Below are 23,144 nucleotides of genomic sequence, written 5' to 3'. Positions count from 1 at the left end.
GTGAGCTGACCCAAGCCCCCTTTCCTACTCTGTGTCATTCCTAACAGCTCTTGGATAGGAATGGTGTGATCCCATTCCTGAGGCCAGCACTGAACTTTCTTGTACTTCCAGGACCAAACCTTCGCCTTCTTTTTCTGGTTTCTGAGGGAATCTCCTATTTTCCCTGTCTTCATGTCACTTCTCTCTTGGGCCACCTCTAGATCTTAGATGGTTTCCTGTCTGCAGCTATGGATTTGTAAAAAAGTTCTTTCCCTTCTTTCTTCTTCCTCTCCGTGGTCCCCACTGCTTCAGAGAAAACACCTATTATCTTGAGTCACCATTTCTTTCCTTGGCTGATTAGCTGGTTAACTAGTCACTGTTAGACCCAACATGGCAGCGTTACCCGGCGTAGCAGGCCTTTTGTTAAAGACTCCCTTCACCCTTGTACACACCCGCAGACTTACATGCATCAGAGTTCTGGTTGGGCAACCACACCCCCCCCCCCCATGACCTGCAGCTCACCTGCATTTCACAAGTTTGTAAACAGCAGTTTCAGTTAAACAGTTTCCAAAGACCCCTTCCTCATGACCCTTACTCAACTCCTGCCCTAGTAGTTTCAAGACTCTGCAGGCCCTGTTTGTACAACCAGCTTCCCTACCTCTCAGGCTATAAAAAGGCCTTACCCTCCTCCCTCAGCGCGACTTCCTTGGCCCGCACCTTTGGACCGAGGAACCTTGCCCGCGAGTCCTAACAAAGGCTATTCTCACTGCCATTTGCCTTGTGTCTTCGTTCCCAGTTAGGCTCCAGCCTCAGTTTACCTTTACAGTCACTAGAACACAATCTCAGTCAGCCCCAACTGCAGTCCCATCCCCACCTCCTAATGTTTCTTCTGTTGATGAAGAGTCGAACTCTGTAAAATATTTGAAAAGATTTATTCTGAGCCAAATGTGAGTGACCATGGCCTGTGACATAGCCTTCAAGAGATCCTGAGAACACGTGCCAAAGGTGGTTTGGGTGCAGTTTGGTTTCACATGTTTTAGGGAGGCATGAGACATCAATCAAATACATTTGAGAAATACATTGGTTTGGTCCAGAAAGGTGGGACAATTTGAAGCGGAGTTTCCAGGCTACAGGTAAATTCAAACATTTGCTGGTTGACACTTGGTTGAGTTTCTCTAAAGACCAGGGATCAAACAGAAAGGAATGTCTGGGTTAAGTTAAGAGGCTATGGCGACCAAGGTTTTATCATGCAGATGAAGCTTTTAGCTAGCAGGCTTCAGAGAGAATAGGTCGTAAAATGTTTCTTATTAGACTTAAAGTCTGTGTTGATGTTAATGCCAGAGAGGTAGAATGAGGCATGTTTGACCCTCACTTCCCATCATGCCCTGAAATGGTCTCTCAGGTTAAATTTTAAGGGCCCTGACTGAGGAGGAAGACCATTCAGATTGTTGGGAGCCTTAGAATTTTATTTTTGGTTTATACTCTTTTAACTCTGTTCCTTCTGATGGGAGGGATGGCATCTTAGTTCCTGGAAATGAAAGGTAAAAACCATAACCCTGAGTTTTGACGTTAAGGTTTACTGAGGTACATTTAATGGGGCTAAGATGTAGAAGAGGAAGAAGAGCTCTTTAAAGTAAATTGTTCTGACTGGGTGTGGTGGCTCATGCCTGTAATCCTAGCACTTTGGGAGGCCAAGGTGGGAGGATTGCTTGAGCCCAGGATCTCAAGACCAACCTGGGCAACATAGCAAGACCCTGTCTCTATTATTAATTTAAAAAAGAAGAAATGAAGTAGATTGTTCTAAGTCAGGTTGGAATGAGTCATTCTAAAGCTCTGCTCATGGAAATCACCCCAGTCGACAAACCCTCTTGCCTGGGAGGCCAACATAATAGGCACTGCCTTGACCATCTCCAAGAATGAAGGTGATCCAATCTCAACAGGCATGCTTTCCTAAACTGGACAAGAAGAATAAATGGTTTTTGCTGGACAAGAGGAATTACAGGTGAGAACCACCCAACAGGTTCTTCTTGCCTGCTACCCAGATAGAGCCAATTTATCAAGATGGGAATTGCAAGAGAGAAAGAATTTAATATACGTGGAGCCAACTAAATGGAAGACAGGAGTTTTATTATTCCTCAAATCAGCCTTCTTGAAAAGTTGGAGGCTAGGGTTTTTCAAGGATAGTTTGGTAGGCAGAGGGCTAGGGAATGGGTGCTACTGATTGGTTGGGGATGCAATCACAGGGATATAGAAAAACAGTCCTGGTCCTTGCGTGCTGAGTCTGCTTCTGGGTTGGGGCCACAGAGGAGTAGCTGGTCTGAGAGGGGCGACTGGGTAGTCAGAAGTGCAAAAGCCTGAGAAGACATCTCAAAAGGCTGGTCCTGTGTACTACAATAGTGATGTTACTTACAGGAGTAATTGAGGATGTTGCAGATTTTTGTGACCTCTGGAATAATGACTGCTAATCATTTAACTGGCCTCCATCTTAGCAGAATTCTGGTCTTTCTCATCCTCCTGACCTGGTGGCCTTTTATTAGTTTTACAAAGGCAGTTTAGTTTGGGGATGAGCTATTATCATTTAAATCATAAACTAAATTTCTCCCAAATTTATTAATATCTTGGCCCATGCCCAGGAATGACCAAGGGCAGATTGGAGGTTAAAAACAAGATGGACTTGGTTAGGTCAGGTCTCTTTCACTGTCATCATTTTCTCACTGTTACAATTTTGCAAAGGTGGTTTTGAAATTGTCAATCTTCAGTTAATCCTCATTTAATTCTGTATCTTTTTTTTTTTTTTTTTTTTTTTTTTTTTGAGACAGTGTCTCACTCTGTCGCCAGGCTGGAGTGCAGTGTCACAATCTCAGCTCACTGTAACCTCTGCCTCCTGGGTTTAAGCGATTCTCCTGCCTCAGCCTCCTGAGTAGCTGGGACTACAGGTACATGCCACCATGCCCAGCTAATTTTTGTGTTTTTAGTAGAGGCGGGGCCAGGATGGTCTCAACCTCTTGACCTGGTGATCCACCTGCCTCTGCCTCCCAAATTGCTGGGATTACAGGTGTGTGAGCCACCGCCTTCAGCCAATTCTGTATCATTCTAAGGAAGCCACCGCACCCAGCCAATTCTATATCATTCTAAGGTGACAATGGAAGCACAGTGCTTTAAGGAAATAAAATGAAACTTGGACTAGACTAGCTTTTAGAATAACTTTTTCAGGGCAGAGATCCAGCCTTGCTGATCACTGATTCTCTGTGGATCAGTTTTTGTTAAACAAATGTTAAGCACAATTAAGGTGAGATACAAGAAATAATTTGAGGCTGTGGCATACAGTTATTTTAGGAGACCACATACATTTTACAGGATCCAGTAGTCTAAAATTTACATGTAGAAATTTATGTTGTATTTTCAGCTGCCTGCTGAAGATGAAGTGTTACTACAGAAATTAAGAGAGGAATCAAGAGCTGTCTTTCTACAAAGAAAAAGCAGAGAACTGTTAGATAATGAAGAATTACAGGTAAGAACTAAGCAAAAAGTTGCTTTAGATGTTAACCATTTCTCATTTGTACTACTTAAATCATGCAAGATTTCTTGGTGCCTAATGGAGTCCATACTACAGAGTGGTACTGCATAGGCTCTGAAGCAGCAGTTCCCACCAGAAACAGCTGCTGAGTTTGCATGGGTCATATACCCCAAAAATAGTGTTGTTTGTTATTGTTGTTTAAGGCTCTAGGTGATTATACTGTGCAGCCAAGGTTCAGAACCACTGCTGTAGGGTCAGACTACAGAGGTTCAAATCCCAGCCCTGCTATACGACTTTAGGCAATGGACTTAACATCTCTGTGCTTGGTTTATCATCTCTAAAGTAGAGATAGCTAACTGTATCATAGAGTTATGTGGATTAAAGAGGAAGTGTATACCAAAAGCTTAGTAGGCACTCAATACATGTTATTTTTATTGTTAGTAATCAAAAAGACAATAGGGCATGAGATTCATCTTAATATTGACTCTGCTAACAAACTATCATTTTAGTGGGAAGCACGCATTTAACTACATTTTTAAATCTTGTTTTTAACTTATAACATCTTCACTTCCACAATTCTCTTAAGAACTTATGGTTTTTGCTGGACAAACACCAGACACCACCTATGATTGGAGAGGAAGCGATGATCAATTATGAAAACTTTTTGAAGGTTGGTGAAAAGGCTGGAGCAAAGTGCAAGTAAGAATAATATAATTAACAAAAGAATACGTTATGTTAAGCATTTTAAATGCCTCAAATATTGGCTAGGCACACTGGCTCACACCTGTAATCCCAGCAGTTTTGGAGACTGAGGTGGGAGGATTGCTTGAGCTGGAGTGTTTGAGACCAGCCTGGGCAACTTAGGGAGATTTTGTCTCTACTAAAAATAAAAATATTATCTGGGTGTGGGGGTGTACACCTGTAGCTACCCAGGAGGCTGAGGTGGGAGAATTGCTTGAGCTCGGGAGGATGAGCTGTGATTAAGCCATTGCACTCCAGCCTGGGTGACAGAGCAAGACCCTGCCTTTAAAAAAAATAAATCCTCAAATATTAATTGAAGTAAATGGTATGACATTTGAGTCAATTTAAGTTACTAATGAAATTTAATAAAATTATTTACAGTAAAAAAATCACATTGGTATGAAGTTACTAAATAACTCCATCAAAAAAAAAAAAAAGAATATAGTTTATGACACTTTCAGCCTTAAGACAGACAAAAGCAAACAAAAAAGAATGCAAGGCCAGGCACTGTGGCTCACATGCCCATCTCTGTAAAATAAAACTTTTAATTAAAAAAAAAAAAATGCAAACATTTATGACTTAGGCTAGGCATGGTGCCTCACATATGTAATTCTAGTGCTTTGGGAGGCCAATACAGGTGGATCACTTGAGGACAGGAGATGGAGTCTTGCTCTGTCGCCAGGCTGCAGTGGAGTGGTGCAATCTCGGCTTACTACAACCTCCGCCTCCCGGGTTCAAGTGATTCTCCTGCCTCAGCCTCCCAAGTGCAAGTAAGAATAATATATTATTATTAATAATTATATTATACTTATAAATACTATAATTATAATAAAATTATAATTATAAATACAGTATAATACAATATAAATACCAAATACAAATACTTTTTGTATTTTTACTAGAGATGGGGTTTCACCATATTGGCCAAGATGGTCTCGATCTCTTGACTCATGATCCTCCCACCTCGGCCTCCCAAAGTGCTGGGATTACAGGCAAGAGCCACCACACCCGGCCAAATCTCTGTTTCTTTAAAAAAAAAAAAAAAAGTAGGGCTTAATATTTTAAGTTTTTGAATTATAAGCAGTCTCTATTGTTCTTTCATTTTTTGATTGTATGAATTTATGCCATTTTCTAATTTATGTAGAAGGCATTTTCTCCTATGTTGGCAGATCATTTAAATCTTTATTTTCTTTTCTTAGGCAATTTTTCACAGCAAAAGTCTTTGCTAAACTCCTTCATACAGATTCATATGGAAGAATTTCCATCATGCAGTTCTTTAATTATGTCATGAGAAAAGGTGATTCATTTTTACTGTGCTTGAACTCCTTATGTGGGAAGCAAGTAGGTTTTTGGTCTGTGCTTTTATAAGTATTTCTTCCATGTGAAATCACTCTAAGTTTGAAGTAGAACTTCTTATTTTTGACCAAGATGTGTTACATAAACTTGGGTTATCAAAAAAAAACAAAAAGTTTTTAAACCGTCATGTGTCTTAAAGATAATAGTAGACTAGAAATATTAAGAGCTGAACCAAGGGTTTTAATGTATGGTGATTTGAAATAATTTCAATTTACTGATAATTTTATTTTACCAAGATATTAGAAGTTGAGTTGACTGAAAGGACAGTTTCAGGCCGGGCGCGGTGGCTCAAGCCTGTAATCCCAGCACTTTGGGAGGCCGAGACGGGCGGATCACGAGGTCAGGAGATCGAGACCATCCTGGCTAACACGGTGAAACCCCGTCTCTACTAAAAATACAAAAAACTAGCCGGGCGAGGTGGCGGGCGCCTGTAGTCCCAGCTACTCCGGAGGCTGAGGCAGGAGAATGGCGTAAACCCGGGAGGCGGAGCTTGCAGTGAGCTGAGATCCGGCCACTGCACTCCAGTCCGGGCTACAGAGCAAGACTCCGTCTCAAAAAAAAAAAAAAAAAAAAAAGGACAGTTTCAGACCCACAACTGTGATATCAGTTTCAAGGAGCATCTATTAAACAGCTTGGACTTATGATTCCTACAAGTGCTATAATAATCTGTGAAAGCCTACTGTATACAATCTTTAATAATTGGTTGCTGTAATTAACCTCAGAAATAAAAGCAGCTTCATTGAAGGCATAACATTATACTAGCTGTCCCTGTTTGGTGGAACACCAAGTTTAATTGGTAAAGAACAGTATCTTCAAGGTGTCAGTTTTATTATAGCTTTAGTCATGATAGAATTGTTGAACTCCACCATTCTATGGTTTTTTGTTTCAAGCAATTTTGTGGCGAGAAGAAATAATGTTTTTAGAGTTACTAGATTAGCTCGTCTCAAATCTAGCTCTTTATCTCCTTTTTCATATCTAAAGGATAAATCTTAAGAATTACATTTCATTTTCTTATTTATTGTCAGTTTGGCTTCATCAAACAAGAATAGGACTCAGTTTATATGATGTCGCTGGGCAGGGGTACCTTCGGGAATCTGTAAGTATTAACCTTATAGACATTATATTAACTCTTATAGACATCAAAATGTAAACTGTAGTTATCACTGGGTGTTGGGATTACAGGCTATTCATATAATGCTTTGTTTTATTTCTGTTTGTATGTGTTTGTGTGTACATATTTAGTTTTACCATAACAAAGCAACTTGTACACTTTCAACTTTTAAAATTGAACATCATCTTTTCGGTGAAACAAAAAACAAATTTAAAAATAAACAAATTTACAATAGAGAATGTCAATTCCAAATAAGATCCTACAGATTCTACTGATTCTCCCATGGAGTGGCAGGGTTAAAGTCATCATTAAGAGAGCATTTATGCTGGGCGTGGTGGTTCACACCTGTAATCCCAGCACTTTGGGAGGCCGAGGCGGGCGGATAACCTGAGGTTGGGAGTTAGAGACCAGCCTGACCAACATGGAGAAACCCTGTCTCTACTAAAAATACAAAATTAGCCACCTGTGGTAGCATCCCAGCTACTTGGGAAGCTGAGGCAGGAGAATCACTTAAACCCAGGAGGTGGAGGTTGCTGTGAACCGAAATAGGTCCATTGCACTCCAGCCTGGGCAACAAGAGCAAAACTCTGCCTCAAAAAAATATATATATATATTGGCTGGGTGCAGTGGCTCATACCTGTACTCCCAATGCCTGTACTCCCAGCATTTTGGGAGGCCGACGTGGGTGGATCACCTGAGGTCAGGAGTTTGAGACCAGCCTGACTAATATGGTGAAATCCCGTCTCTACTAAAAATAGAAATATTTGCTGGGCTGTGGTGGCATACGCCTGGAATCCCAGCTACTCAGGAGGCTGAGGTGGGAGAATCGTTTGAACCTAGGAGGCAGAGGTTGCAGTGAGCCAAGATTGCACCACTGCACTCCAGCCTGGGCAACAGAGGCTTTTTTTTTTTCTCAAAAAAAAAAGAGAGAATTTATTTTTAAAATGTCATGCAAGGATGTCCCTTAAAAATCACAATTAAACATGCCAAAGGTAAAGCAACTTTGTCAAAATGCTCACTTTAAACTATCTAAACGTTTCAAACCTACCTTTTGCTGACCTTCTATAACCCCATTTTGTAAAATTTGTTTTCTTTTTCTAAACAAGAGACAGTAGACAAGGAGAGGTTGGTAAATGCTTACTGTCCATATTCACATAGAGACATAGTATACTCTGTGCTCAATAGAGGAAAGCAGCTAGAATTCTATGCACTACTACACAGGGGCCTAGCACCTTCCAGCTTACAGCAGAGCAAAGGGAACAGATTTTTCTTTTTCTTTCCACAGACCTCAGTGGTGTTGATTCCATATAGTTTTTGTTGAGACACAGGATGTTTCTGTTTTGGGGTTTGGTTTTTTCTTTCTTTCTTTTTTTTTTTTTTTTTTTTTTTAAATAAATGACATGTGTTACTAAACAAGTGTTCAATGTATATTGACTATACAAATTCCTTTTTAGATTCTTTTTCTTCAAACTTTAAAAATAAAAAGGCCTTTTGGCCGGGCGTGGTGAGTCACGCCTATAATCCCAGCACTTAGGGAGGCTGAGGCAGGCAGATCATGAGGTCAGGAGTTAGAGACCAACCGGACCAACATGGAGAAACTCCGTCTCTACTAAAAACACAAAAATCAGCCAGGCATGGTGGTGGCCGCCTGTAATCTCAGCTACTCGGGAGGCTGAGGCAAGAGAATCGCTTGAACACAGGAGGCGGAGGTTGCAGTGAGCCTAGATCGGGCTGTTGCACTTGAGCCTGGACGACAAAAGCAGATTCCATCTCAAAAAAATAAAAAAGCCTTTTAAAGGGGAAAATAAAAATAATGTAGCATTTTAACATTTAAAAATCACTGAAAAACTTGATTATTCATGAATGATATCAGTGTGTCACTATGTTTTAAAGGGCCAAGAATTCCCCCACACCTTTTTTTTTTTTTTAAGAAAATATAAGAGAAGCCAGACACGGTAGCTCACACCTGTAATCCCAGCACTTTGGGAGGCCAAGGTGAGTGGATCACTTGATGTCAGGACTTGGAGACCAGCCTGGCCAACATGGTGAAACCCCATCATTAAAAATACAAAAACATTAGCTGAGCATGGTAGCAGATGCCTGTAATCCCAGCTACTAGAGTGGCTCAGGCAAGAGAATCACTTGAACCCAGGAGGCAGTTGCAGTAAGCTGAGACCATGCCACTGCACTCCAGCCTGGGCAACAGAGCAAGACTATGTCTCAAAAGAAAAAGAAAAAAGAAAATATGAGAGAGAAAATGAATGTGACTGTATTCCCACCTCTGGGTTTAAGGTTGTTAGGTCAGTTACCAAGAGGCTGCTTGTTTCCTATTAGGCACTGCTATAATTAGGCCAGGTTATCAACAGAGAATTATAACTTCATGGCCCAAATGGCTATGCTTCTAAATACGGGTATCTAAATTATATGGACTTATTTTTCACCTCAGGCTTTTTTCCCAAATATACAGTGTTTTTTTTAAGGTTGTAGGGGAGAGGGGAAGGGAGTTGGGCATGAATATAAACCAAGTTAATCAAATAATTATTCAGATATGCGTTAAATATAAATTTCTTGTTACAGTTTGTATGGTTCCTGCTATAATTTGTTGCATTCTGTTTTGTCTAGATTTGTGTAGATAGAATCTGTTAGCTCATTCTGAATAGTTACACTGTAAAACCTTTCCAGGGGTACACTACAATTCTCTTTAAGGTTCAGACCAACTTGACAATAAAAGGCTCTTGCTTCTGGCCATCTCTTTCTAGCAAGGAAGACATAATTAGCCACCTGTTGGTACTTGTTTAGAGGTCGGGTCCCAAACTGCAGTACTTCCCTAGCTCTGAGAATTCTTGTTAGCAGTTCACTTGATTTATAGAAACAGCAATATTGATATATAAAAACGGTCCCCTGTTATTGCTTGTCTTGCCTCTTTCCATGTATGGAAACAAAGATTGAAAGAGAGATGGGCAAAAGGGAGAGAAAAGAAACAGTGTACTTCCGTAGTAGTTGTAAAAAGGAATAATTTTTCCCTTCTCTCAATGAAAGAAAACACTTCTCTCAAAGTATTTCTTCCATTCTTGGCCCATTGCCTTTTGAAACCCAGGCTTTGTGTCTTACTAATTTGAAAGACAGTGGCTTCCAGACCAACATTTATAACCTGAGTAGAGTATACAAAGTGTTATTCACTTATTAAATCTTATTCAGCAGTTAGTAAACATTTATTTGGGGGCAGGTATTATTCTAAACTTGTAGGGCTCACATTTTTACTTTGTTATAATCTGTTTTGCCCAGATTTTTTTTGTTCTTTTTTTTTGTTCTTTTTTTTGTTCTTTTTTTTTTGGCCCAAATTTCTGTAGATGGAATCTGTTAGCTCATACTAAATGTTATACTTTAAAATCTTTCCAGGGACACAGTACAATTTTTGTTCCCTCTTAGACCTATTTTTTCTAGCAGAGTGGGAAGACAGACACTAAATTATAAGCAGATAAAATCAAATAGCAACAAGTTATATGTAGAAAATGAAACAGTAGGCCGGGCGCGGTGGCTCACACCTGTAATCCCAGCACTTTGGGAGGCCGAGGCGGGTAGATCATGAGGTCAGGAGATCGAGACCATCCTGGCTAACATGGTGAAACCCCGACTCTACTAAAAATACAAAAATAAGCCGGGCGTGGTGGTGGGCGCCTGTAGTCCCAGCTACTCAGTAGGCTGAGGCAGGAGAAATGTGAACCCAGGAGGTGGAGCTTGCAGTGAGCCAAGATTGCGCCACTTCTCTCCAGCCTGGACAACAGAGCAAGACTCTGTCTCAGAAAAAGAAAGGAAAAGAAAAATAAAACAGTAAACTAGGCAGGAAGATGACTGGGATTGGTGGACAATTTCAGGTAGGCTGGAAGGAGCATCTTTTTGAGATAGGGATTAAGTTTTAGCCATGAAGTATGAGAAAGAAGCCAGCCTTATGAAGACATAGTATAGAGGAAACGGCAAATACAGTGTCTCCAAGGCAAAATTAAGCCTGGACCTGTTCTAGGAACATAAGGAAGCCAGTGTGGCTAGAACAAGGATTACAATAACGGAAATGAAGTTGGACAAGTAGGCAGGGGCCGCATGTAGGCCTCTGCGGTCCCAGCTATTCAGGAGGCTGAGGTGGGAGGATCACTTGAGCCTGGGAGGTAGAGGTTTCAGTCAGCCAAGATCATGCTACTGTACTCCAGCAGCCTGTGTGACAGAGTGAGACCCTGCCTCAAAAAAAAGGAATGGAGATTCAGTTTTGAAAATGTGAACTACCTTGAGCACATGCTTCTAGCTTATTTCAATATCTGTCCGCAGTGTCTGACAAATGTTGCTGTTTCGCTCAAAATTTTAAAATATCCTGATGCACCCCTGTACATTAACTGTGGTGCCCCGGGACACCTGTGTGCAGAATTCAGAACTGTAGAAATAGCCTTCACGTTGCTGGTGGGAGTATAAAATTCACATGGCGTTTATGGGGAGATGGGAAGTTTCCCAGTGTCTTATCAAATTTCTACATGTGCATATGCCACAACCCAGCAGGTCCACTTACAGAAATTGTATTTTATATTCTTCCACAATATCTATGAATGAATAATTAGCTTAGCCCTTATGGTATTACTTTTCATGTAGCAAAATATTAGGAAAAAACTAAATGTCCCAATAGAGGCCTAGTTAAATATGGCACATCCATACAATGATATAATATATAGCTATTTGAGAGTCAAGATGGAATGACTATAAAATATATTACTGAATGACAAAAGCACTCTTCACGGTATGTTGATACATCCTGTGTGTAAAAAGAGGGAAAGGCCGGGTGCGGTGCCTTATGCCTGTAGTCACAGCACTTTGGGAGATGGAGGTGGCTGGATCTCGAGGTCAAGAGATCAAGACCATCCTGGCCAACACTGTGAAACCCTGCCTCTACTAAAAATACAGAAATGGGCTGCGCATGGTGGTGCATGCCTGTAGTCCCAGCTACTCAGGAGGAGGCAAGGAGAATCGCTTGAACCTGGGAGGCAGAGGTTGCAGTAAGCCAAGATCGCACCACTGCACTCCAGGCTGGCGACAGAGCAAGACTACATCTCAAAAAAAAAAAAAGAGGGAAAGAAATATATATGTATTGGTTCATATTTGTATCTGTTACCTTTGGGAAATTACATCAGAAGTTGATAATACAGGTTACCTCTGGGGAGAAGAAATAGGTGAGAGGCTTTTTAATCAATATCTTTGTTCCCTTTCAATTTGGAACTATGTAGAATTTACTACTTTTCAAAAATGTTAAAACTTAAATTGGGAGAAACAAAATTTAATGTAAAATAGTTTTACCACTAAAACAGTCATGAATTTATTTCTTTATCAATATAGTGTTAATGCTGAATAATTTTTAGTAATGAAATTATATTCTAGTATGTAATGAAGAATCAAGATTGGACATTTAACACTTTATTCTGTTTTATTTTCAGGATTTAGAAAACTACATATTGGAACTTATCCCTACTTTGCCACAATTAGATGGTCTGGAAAAATCTTTCTACTCCTTTTATGTTTGTACAGCAGTTAGGAAGTTCTTCTTCTTTTTAGATCCTTTAAGAACAGGTAAAAGAAAATCTTATCTAACGTACATGAGGATATTATTATATCTAAATCTCAATAACTACAGAAAACTCTTAAAATGTCATTTATTTTCCTGTCACTGCCATTAAAAATTTGGTGAATTTCAAGGAGATAAAAAGGTACAAAAAACAGTAGCAATGCTTTGGTTATGTTTATCTGAAGATCTTTTATGATTTACTTGCACTGACTATAATCTGCTGTGTGACAGATGGGGGGATGTCACCTAACAGTGAAGAAGTATGAACTGGGTAATAAGTCATAAATGCGTCCTTCCAGTTCTAGGAAGCCAGTAACTCAGATATGATTTGCTGTCTCTGCTATGTGATATACTGCAGAATTGTTCTCTTTTTGATGAAAAACATGTATTTGGAAATATGAGAGCCATTTAGCCAGTGATGCATATTTTTCTCATTTTCTATGGGGATCGGATTGGTAAATATGGCCTCATTAACAGTATGTTTTATTAACTGTTCAAGCCCGCCCAGACTTAAATACATGTAACTGGAGCAGAGGAAAGGACAGAGAAGTCCAAATCAAAGTGCTTGATTATCCTTCTGTCCTTGAAAATCTAACTATGGGCCCAGCACAGTGGTTCACATCTGTAATCTCAGCACTCTGGGAGGCTGAGTTGGGTGGACCACTTGAGCTCAGGAGTTCAAGATCAGCCTGGGCAACATGGTGAAACTTTGTCTCTACAAAAAAAAAAAAAAAAATACAAAAATTGGCCGGGCACAGTGGCTCACGCCTGTAATCCCAGCTACTTGAGAGGCTGAGGCAGGAGAATCACTTGAACCCGGGAGGCAGAGGTTGTGGTGAGCTGAGATCATGCTGTTGCACTCCAGCCTGGGCAACAAGAGTGAAACTCCATCTCAAAAAAAAAAAAAGAAAAAAAATTATAAAGATTAGCCAGGTATAGTGGCGCACACGCGCCTGTAGTCCCAGCTACTTGGGAAGCTGCTGAGGTGGATCACTTGAATCCAGGAGGCAGAGGTTGCAGTGAGCCAAGATCGTGCCACTGCACTCTAGTCTGGGCAACATAGCCAGACCTTGTGTCCAAAAAAAAAAAATCCAGTTATGAATCCAATCACAGCATATGGTAGCTGACAGTGTTTTTTGAACTCCTCTACTCTAAGTACACACATACACACTTTCTTTCAAATTTTACAAAATAATATCAGATGTTTTGACTGTTATGTAGTATGCTAAGCATTTTACATGGATTCATTCATTGTCATCTCATAACCCCATAAGGAAGGTGCATTATTGTCCACATTTTATGTGTAAGGCAACTGAGATTTAGCTAGGTTACATATTTAAAAGTGGCATTTAAACTCCCATCTGGGCTGGGTGAAGTGCCTCACACCTGTAACCCGAGTGCTTTGGGAGGCTGATGTGAGAAATCACTTGTGCCTAGGAGTTCAAGACCAGCCCTGGCAAGATAGCAAGACCTCTTCTGTACAAAAAAGCAGCAGTAGCTGGGTGCAGTGGCTCAGGCCTGTTATCCCAGCACTTTGGGAGGCTGAGATGGGTGAATCACCTGAGGTCAGGAGTTTGAGACCAGCCTGGCCAACACAGTGAAACCCCGTTTCTACTAAAAATACAAAAAATTAGCTGAGTGTGGTGGCAGGTGCCTGTAGTCCCAGCTACTCAGGAAGCTGAGGCAGGAGAATCACTTGAACCCGGGAAGCAGAGGTTGCAGTGAGCAGAGATCACACCACTGCACTCTAGCCTGGGCAACAAGAGCAAAACTGTCTAAAAAAAAAAAAGAAGAAGAAAACAAACTCTCATCTGTCTGCTCTTAAACCACACCTGTGTATTGCTTTCTAGTCCAGAACCTACCAAAAATAAATGGAGACAGTGTCCCTGTTCGTGTATTAGCAGTACTATATCTATAATCACAAACTTTTTTGAAAATCTGACATCACTATAATTTTAGAATTTGGCACTTAGATTTATATAGTTGAGGTATACAAGTAGATATGTTATTAAATGTTGCCTGTAGATTTTTTTTTTTTTTTTTTTGCGGGGTAGGGATGAAGTTTTGCTCTTGTTCCCCAGGCTGGAGTACAATGGCTTGATCTCAGCTCACTGCAACCTCTGCCTCCCGGGTTCAACCGACTCTCCTGCCCCAGCCTCCTGAGTAGCTGGGATTACAGGCGCCCACCACTACACCCAGCTAATTTTTTGTGTTTTTAGTAGAGATGGGCTTTCACCATATTGGCCAGGCTGGTCTCGAACTCCTGACCTCAGGTGATCCACCCGCCTCAGCTTCCCAAAGTACTGGAATTACAGATGTGAGCTCCTGCGCCCGGTGGAGAGTTCTCTCTTTGTAACAATATGTAATAAGGACTTTGGAGCATAAGAGCTAGAAGCTTTAAAATATCAATTGTGTGATTGCTTTTGTGAAGAAAAAAATTTTTTTAATTGAGTTGCTCTTTTCTTAAAATGAAATTAATTGTGTTTCTTTATGTTCTTAAAGGAAAGATAAAAATTCAAGATATTTTAGCATGCAGCTTCCTAGATGATTTATTGGAGGTAAATGTTTTTAAACTACTTAATTGTATCACTTGACAGTTGCTATCTTCTAATTATGTCTTTGTGTTCCATTAGCTAAGGGATGAGGAACTGTCCAAGGAGAGTCAAGAAACAAACTGGTTTTCTGCTCCTTCTGCCCTAAGAGTTTATGGTATGTTCCTATCATAATGCTAAAATTTGAATTATCCCTTCTTCAAGTAATTGGTGTTCAGAGGACAGTTTTATACATACACTGATATAGCTTAAGATCAAAGCATTTAATTACCTTAAGCTCTAGTATTGTACATTACCAAAATTTACTTGTTTAAATACCAATGTTTTAACTTTTTGGACTCTCCCCAACCTTTTTGAAGAAAGGGTCTCACTCTCTCACCCTGGCTGGAGTGCAGTGGCATGATCATGGCTCAGTGCAGCCTTGAAGTCCTGGGCTCAATCCTCCAACCTCAGTGCCCCCACCCCACCCCACCGACCCCAGTACTGGGACTACAGGCGCCACGCCTGGCTAATTTTTTAAATTTTTTTTAGAGATGGGATCTCACTGTGTTGCCCAGGCTGGTTTCAAACTCCTGGGCTCAAGCAATCTACCTGTCCTGGCCTCCCAAAGTGTTGGGATTATAGGCATGAGCCACTGCATCCAGCAGAACCCTTTTTAAGTTATACAGTTTCTTTTCAATATAATAGAATGTAATTTGATCCTTGTTGACTCAGGAGCACCATTATGAACATTAGCTGTTGTCATGCTTTGTTGATAAAATGCTGTTCCCAGGATCTACTGATGGAGCTATTCTACATTATCTTGTTGGGTGATCTTTTGACTCCTTTGGCTTTTTGTTTTGTTTTGTTTTGTTTTGTTTTGTTTTTGGAGATGGAGTCTCACACTGTTACCCAGGCTGGAGTCCAGTGGCATGATCTTGGCTCACTGCAACCTCCACCTCCCAGGTTCAAGCAATTCTCCTTGCTTCAGCCTCCCAAGTAGCTGGGATTACAGGCTTCCGCCACCACACCCGGCTTTTTTTTTTTTTTAAGTAGAGATGGTGTTTCACTGTTGGCCAGGCTGCTCTGGAACTCCTGACCTCTGATCCACCCACCTTGGCCTGCCAAAGTGCCCCTTTTGGCATTCTTATCTCTACTTTCAAGTGCTGGCATTTCAGTGCTTTTTGTTCGCCTCTTACCTCCATTTAATTTAGAAACCTAGGAATGTTTAAAAAGACTGCAAACTGAAAACAGCGATGTAAGTGAAACATCCTAGACTATGGCATTCATGATGGGTTTTCTTTGGCTGTTTCTAGCCCAAGGATTGTTCTGATCAAGATTGCAAAGGTAGCTGATAGTATTATACATAGGCCCCTACCCTAACCGTAACATGAATAGTTTGAAAATCAAAATATTAACCAAGAAAAAGAACTTTTTGTTAGTCTATTCTTCTGATTAAAATTGTATTGTGGTCATAAGTGTCTTTATTATTTTTCTTTCCAAGGCCAGTACTTGAATCTTGATAAAGATCACAATGGCATGCTCAGTAAAGAAGAACTCTCACGCTATGGAACAGCTACCATGACCAATGTCTTCTTAGACCGTGTTTTCCAGGAGTGTCTCACTTATGATGGAGAAATGGTAGTGGTTTAAATCTGCTACTAAGTTTAAAAAGTTTAGGCTCCCAGAGTTTCCAGAAACTCTTTTCTTGATGTAATAAAGCCCTTTTTCTTTTCTTTTCTTTTCTTTTTTGAGACAGAGTCTTGCTCTGTCGCCCAGGCTAGAGTGCAGTGGTGTGATCTCGGCTCACTGCAACCTCTGCTTCCTGGGTTCAAGTGATTCTCCTGCCTCAGCCTCCAGAGTAGCTGGGATTATGGGCACATGCCACCGCGTCCAGCTAATTTTTGTATTCTTAGTAGAGATGGGGTTTCACCAGGTTGGCCAGGCTGGTCTTGAACTCCCGACCTCAGGTGATCCGCCTCCCAAAGTGCTGGGATTACAGGCATGAGCTACCACACTCGGCCCAGCATTATTTATATTAATGTGTAACGGTGTCTTTAAAATGTGTAAACTGATCAAATTACTTGAGATTCAGAGCCTTTGGTCTTAATGTAAATTCACTTAAAAACATCTACATTATGGCCTCAGGGCAAATAGCTTATTTTGTTGATTTCATTGTCAGTACACCTATTGTACAGTAGTGCATTCTAGTTAAAAAAAAAAAAAAAAAAAAGCTGAGGCCAGGCTTGGTAGCTTATGACTACAATCCCAGCTCTTTGGGAGGCCAAGGCCAGAGAACCACTTAAGGCCAGTCATTCAAGACTAGCCTGAGCGATATAGCGAGACTGTCTCTACAAAAAATAAAAAAATTACATGGGCATGGGTGGAATGTGCCTGTAGTATAGCTACTCGGGAGGCTGAGGCAAGAGGATTGCTTGACCTGAGGAGTTTGAGGCTGCAGTGAGCTATGATGAGGCCACTGCACTCCAGTCTGGCCAATAGAGTGAGACCATGTCTCTTAAAAAAAAAGCTGAAACATTAGTAAATTATTATGGCTATTTTCATTTAGATAGTTCTGTCATTAAATTACCAGGTCAGATGTAGTAACACATATGCCATGATTTAATTCTGAGAATCAGGTGTATTAGTCTTTAGAAGTGGCTATATGAGCAGCTGAAGATAACATGGACTTGTCTTTTTATTATGACAATGCAAAATACTTGAGAAGGAAAATTGTAAACAGCATTTTAAAATCACCATTTTTGCTGCTAAAAACATGGGTTAAGACTCTGATAAATGTCCTGCTGGGCGTGGTGGCTCACGCCTGTAATCCCAGCACTTTGGGAGGCCGAGGCGGGCAGATCACGAGGTCAGGAAATGGAGACCATCCTGGCTAACATAGTGAAACCCGTCTCTACTAAATATACAAAAAATTAGCCGGCTGTGGTGGCAGGCGCCTGTAGTCCCAGGTACTCAGGAGGCTGAGGCAGGAGAATGGTGTCAACCCAGGAGGTGTAGCTTGCAGTGAGCCAAGATGGTGCCATTGCACTCCAGCCTGAGTGACAGAGCTAGACTCGTCTCCAAAAAAAAAAAAAAAGAATGTGATAAATTTCCCAAAGCAGTTATGCTTAAGAAATAGTCATATTGTCATGAGAATGGGGGTCTTACATTTTATCATTTAGCTTCAATAGCAGTTTGCTAAATAACACCATTATTAACAACAAAAGAAAAGAGGGGGCCGGGCGCGGTGGCTCACGCCTGTAATCCCAGCACTTTGGGAGGCCGAGGCGGGCGGATCACAAGGTCAGGAGATCGAGACCATGGTGAAACCCCGTCTCTACTAAAAATAGAAAAAATTAGCCGGGCGCAGTGGCGGGCGCCTGTAGTCCCAGCTACTCGGGAGGCTGAGGCAGGAGAATGGCGTGAACCCGGGAGGCGGAGCTTGCAGTGAGCCGAGATTGCGCCACTGCACTCCAGCGTGGGCGACAGAGCGAGACTCCGTCTCAAAAAAAAAAAAAAAAAAAGAAAAGAAAAGAGGGGAAAAGGCAAAGAAAGTTTATTTTGTAGCTCCCACAGCTATAAACAGTAGACAGTGAGGAACTTGTAGTATTAATATAATGATTCCTGGTGAATAAAGAAAATCAGAGGCCACAACTGTGGATGAAGTCAGATCACAATCTGCATTCTTTAACTCTTCACTGCAATTTATGCAGAAAGGAACTTTTCTAAGAATATAAAATTTTTATCTAAGTGAGAATCTCCCAATTACTTTACTACTTTTTACCATTAAAAAAAAATCTATGAGTATCCTGTTTTTATAGGGAAGGCTTTCTGTTCTCTTTATGTCTTTCTGGCCTTTACATTTTGCCTTTTTATGGATGAGAACAGTGTCAGCTCACTGTAAAATGTCTGGCAATCTCAAGACAGCTTCTTACTGGAAATCCGAATTAAAAATTTTAAACAATATTTTAAAATAGCAGTTTAAGTATACTGTTCTGAGGCTGGGCATGGTGGCTCATGCCTGTAATCCCAGCATTTTGGGAGGCCAAGGTGGGTGGATCACCTGAGGTTGGGAGTTTTGAGACCAGCCTGACCAACATGGAAAAACCCCTTCTCTACTAAAAATATAAAATTAGCCAGGCGTGGTGGTGCATGCCTGTAATCCCAGATACGCAGGAGGCTGAGGCAGGAGAATGGCTTGAACCTGGGAGGTGGAGGTTGTGGTGAGCCGAGATGACACCATTGCCCTCCAGCCTGGGCAACAAGAGCGAAACTGTCTCAAAAAAAAAAAAAAAAGTATGCTGTTCTGTTCATTCCAGATGATAAGTTTTTCAAAATAACTGCACTGAAATGAAGATACAAGTTTATAACTTAGTCACTGTATTATCTGTTTCAAAAGTTTGAAGCAGGATGCAGTAGTTCATCCCTCTAATCCCAGCACTTCGGAAGGCCAAGGCCAGATGATAGCTTGAGCCCAGGAGCTTGAGACTAGCATAGCTAATACGGGAACACCCCATCTCTACAAAGAATTTTTAAAAATTAGCCAAGTTTGCTGACGTGCACCTGTAGTCTCAGCTACCTGTGAGGCTGTAGTGGGAAGATTGCTTGAGCCTGGGAGATCAAGGTTGTAGTGACCACTTCATTTCAGCCTGGTTGATAAAGTGAGACCCTGTCTCAAAAACAAGAATAATGTTCTTGTTTTATGAATAATGAAAGAAAACTATAGTTTAACACAGCAAATCTCTCATAAAAAAATGAACTAGGGCTGGGCACAGTGGTGCATGCCTGTAATCCCAGCACTTTGGGAAGCCGGGGCAGGCGGGTCACTTAAGGTCAGGAGTTTGAGACCAGCTTGGGTAACATGGCAAAATCCTGTCTCTACTAAAAATATAAAAATTAGCTGGGCATGGTGGTGTGCACCTGTATTCCCAGCTACTTGGGAGGCAGAGGTTTCAGTGGGCTAAGATTGTGCCACTGCACTCCAGCCTGGACGACAGAACGAGACTCCATCTCTCAAAAAAAAAAAAAAACAAAACTATGTCCTCAAAACTGTCCTGTGCAGATTATATATAGAATTCCTGTGGCTGGACATGGTGGCTCATGCCTATAATCCCAGCACTTTGGGAGGCTGAGGTGGGCGGATCACCTGAGGTCGGGAGTTCGAGACCAGCCTGACCAACATGGAGAAACCCTGTCTCCACTGAAAATACAAAATTAGCCCAGCATGGTGGCACATGCCTATAATCCCAGCTACTCAGGAGGCAGGAGAATTGCCTGAACCCGGGAGGTGGAGGTTGTGGTGAGCCAAGATTGTGCCATTGCACTCCAGCCTTTCACAAGAGTGAAACTCCGTCTCAAGAAAAAGAAAAAAAATTCCTAGAAACCAATATTAAGTATATAAATGGATTTCTCATTTTATAACTTAGGGAAAAAATTAAATTTGCCACCTTTGATTGCAAAATAGCTTCAAATCTTAATATGCACTTGAAAGTTAATTTCAACTAAGGCCTCTAATGAACATTATTTTCTGTTCTGCAGGACTATAAGACCTACTTGGACTTTGTCCTTGCATTAGAAAACAGAAAGGAACCCGCAGCTCTACAGTATATTTTCAAACTGCTTGATATTGAGAACAAAGGATATCTGAATGTCTTTTCACTTAATTATTTCTTTAGGGTAAGTCTCATTTGCGTAAGTGAGTCATTGTTCCTTAAGGTATCATTTGGTTGTGGCCAGGTCTGTCTCAAAAAAAAAAAAAAAAAATTGTGAGATGCAGCAAAAGCAGTGGCTAGAGGGAAATTTATAGTATTGAATGTATATATTGGAAAACGTTAAAGATCTAAAATCAGCATCTATTTTAGGAAATTAGAAAAAGCAAATTAAAGATGTATCATTTTGTGTAAATTAAATATTTAGTAACCATTTTACCTAACTCGTGATTTTTATTTATTTTTTTTCTTTTTTTTGAGAAAAGGTCTGGCTCTGTCACCCAGGCTGGAGTACAGTGGCACGATCATAGCTCATTGCAACCTCCAACTCCTGGGCTCAGTCAGGCAGGCTTCCCACTCAGCCTCCCCAATAACTGGGTCCACTTGCCTGTAATCCCAGCTACTTGGGAGGCTGAGGCAGGAGAATCACTTGAACCCAGGAGGCGAAGGTTGCAGTGAGCCAAAATCACGCCACTGCATTCTAGCTTGGGCAGCAGAGCAAGACTGTCTCAAAAAAAAAAAAAAAAAAATACAACTACCAAAGTCTATAAAAATTTCTGTGGAAAGGAGCTACCTTTTCTGAATTGCTTAGCATCTTACAAGTTTTTCATCACAAGTACAGAATCTGTCACATATTTGTATTTCCAATGGTAGTACAGCCCCTGACATATACATAATTTTATTTTACATCTAGTCAAATCAGCTTTAACTCATTTATATTTTTTTAAATAGGAAAGAAATAAAAAACTAAAAACAGACTTGATTTCCTTCTGAAATCTGTTACATAAATGCTTTTATTAAACTTAAAAATCGGCCAGGTGCAGTGGCTCATGCCTGTAATCCCAGCACTTTGGGAGGCAAAGGTGGGTGGATCACGAGGTCAGGAGATCAAGACCATCCTCACTAACATGGTGAAACCCCGTCTCTACTAAAAAATACAAAAAACTAACCGGGCGAGGTAGTGGGTGCCTGTAATCCCAGCTACTCGGGAGGCTGAGGCAGGAGAATGGCGTAAACCTGGGAGGCGGAGCTTGCAGTGAGCTGAGATCCGGCCACTGCACTCCAGCCTGGGCAACAGAACGAGACTCCGTCTCAAAAAAAAAAAGGGGGGGGGGGGCCAGTGCTGAGCCCTATAATCCTGGGCTATTCATAGAGCGTTTGGACATCAGTATTCTAGTGATAAAGCTGGGCCTGGATGATTCACTCTAGATCATACCATCCAAGCCTATTACTATATTAACATAGCATGTACTCAGATGCTTATCTACTTCAAAGAGATTCCTTTATGGATACTCTGATTATCAGTGGTAACATACAGAGTAGGCAATAGGAACAAAGTTAGTTGACTATTCACCAAGAATTTTAAACTTCACATTTCCACTGAATAATGCTCACCTGAAGTATTTTGTAGTCCCACTGGATGACAGCAGTTTCTTCATTTTTTTGTTAAAGTTTATAAAAAGGAAGAGTTTTGGGAGGTCTACCTCCATTTCTTGTATTATGTAGAAAGCAAAGTGTAGGGTAGGAAGGGAGACAGTAGATTGGGGGTCTTAATAGTGAAGGCAGGAATAACATTCGTGGAAAATGAGAGGAGCAGATCAAACAGAGTAATTGTGATGCCATGTTGAGGGCCCATTTGAGGTTGGAGAACATTCCTATGTAGACGCAGCAATCTGTAGTCTTCTTATTTTTTTTCCTGAAGTTCTCAGTAGTTAAGATACAGGTCTAAAAAGGTCAATACACTGAGAATTTAGGTTTTGCTCATTGATATGGAATAAGGTCAAGAAAGCTAAAAAGATTGTCGAGAGAGAATGATGAGGTTTGTGGTCTGATAGGAAAGGAAGTATAAGTAGAAAGGGGTTGTGGGGCAAGAGGGGATGTTGTGTATTTCATTTTTTACTTACAGATTTATTTCTATCAAATACAGGCCATACAGGAACTAATGAAAATCCACGGACAAGATCCTGTTTCATTTCAAGATGTCAAGGTTATCTTTTCCTTTAATTTACATATTACCAGATAATTGTGAGATAGTCATTTGTATTACATGAAATTTTATATGAAAGCAAGTAATGAAGTACTATTTGAATCAAGTATTTGCTTTTTGTTCTGAACTGATATTTAAATCATTACGAACTGAGACCACATTTGGACTATTTATATAGTTTATAATTTTAGTATTGTCATCACTGTGTTCTCATTGGAGGCATTCATTCATTTTAATTGAAAATTAAGACAGGGGGCCGGGCGCAGTGGCTCACGCTTGTAATCCCAGCACTTTGGGAGGTCAAGGTGGGCGGATCACCCGAGGTCAGGAGTTCAAGACCAGCCTGGTCAACATGATGAAATCCCGTCTCTACTAAAAATACAAAAATTAGCTGGGTGTGGTGGTGCATGCATGTAATCCTGGCTACTCGGAAGGCTGAGGCAGGAGAATCGTTTGAGCCCGGGAGGTAGAGGTTGGAGTGAGCTGAGATCGCGCCACTGCATTCCAGCCTGGGCAACAAGAGTAAAACTCCGACTCAAAAGAAAAAAAAAAAAGAAATTAAGACAGTCAGTACAGTCTACATCCTACGGCAGTCTATTCAACTGTAAACTGAAA

General features: G+C 40.9%; 1 protein-coding gene across 4 annotated transcripts in view; it reads left to right on the top strand.

Moving 5' to 3' along the window:
• The window catches only part of PPP2R3C (protein phosphatase 2 regulatory subunit B''gamma), a 32,548-nt gene extending 9,965 nt beyond the window's left edge, over window positions 1–22,583 (top strand). For 2 of the 4 annotated variants that reach the window (XM_073010927.1, XM_073010928.1), the window contains exons 4-13: window positions 3,386–3,490; window positions 4,083–4,195; window positions 5,437–5,534; window positions 6,619–6,689; window positions 12,176–12,308; window positions 14,806–14,861; window positions 14,937–15,012; window positions 16,339–16,475; window positions 20,373–20,510; window positions 22,470–22,583. In XM_073010927.1, the coding sequence (XP_072867028.1) occupies window positions 3,386–3,490; window positions 4,083–4,195; window positions 5,437–5,534; window positions 6,619–6,689; window positions 12,176–12,308; window positions 14,806–14,861; window positions 14,937–15,012; window positions 16,339–16,475; window positions 20,373–20,510; window positions 22,470–22,565 (1,023 nt within the window). In that variant the 3' untranslated portion in view covers window positions 22,566–22,583. Of the gene's footprint in view, window positions 1–3,385; window positions 3,491–4,082; window positions 4,196–5,436; window positions 5,535–6,618; window positions 6,690–12,175; window positions 12,309–14,805; window positions 14,862–14,936; window positions 15,013–16,338; window positions 16,476–20,372; window positions 20,511–22,469 lie in introns of those variants that run through there. The other 2 variants (XM_073010929.1, XM_073010930.1) reach the window with 2 other exon arrangements.
• Window positions 22,584–23,144: the final 561 nt, after the last annotated feature.

Source organism: Chlorocebus sabaeus, chromosome 24 (genome assembly GCF_047675955.1).
Source record: "Chlorocebus sabaeus isolate Y175 chromosome 24, mChlSab1.0.hap1, whole genome shotgun sequence".
Classification (NCBI taxonomy): domain Eukaryota; kingdom Metazoa; phylum Chordata; class Mammalia; order Primates; family Cercopithecidae; genus Chlorocebus; species Chlorocebus sabaeus.
This window is presented reverse-complemented; position numbering and strand designations above follow the sequence as displayed.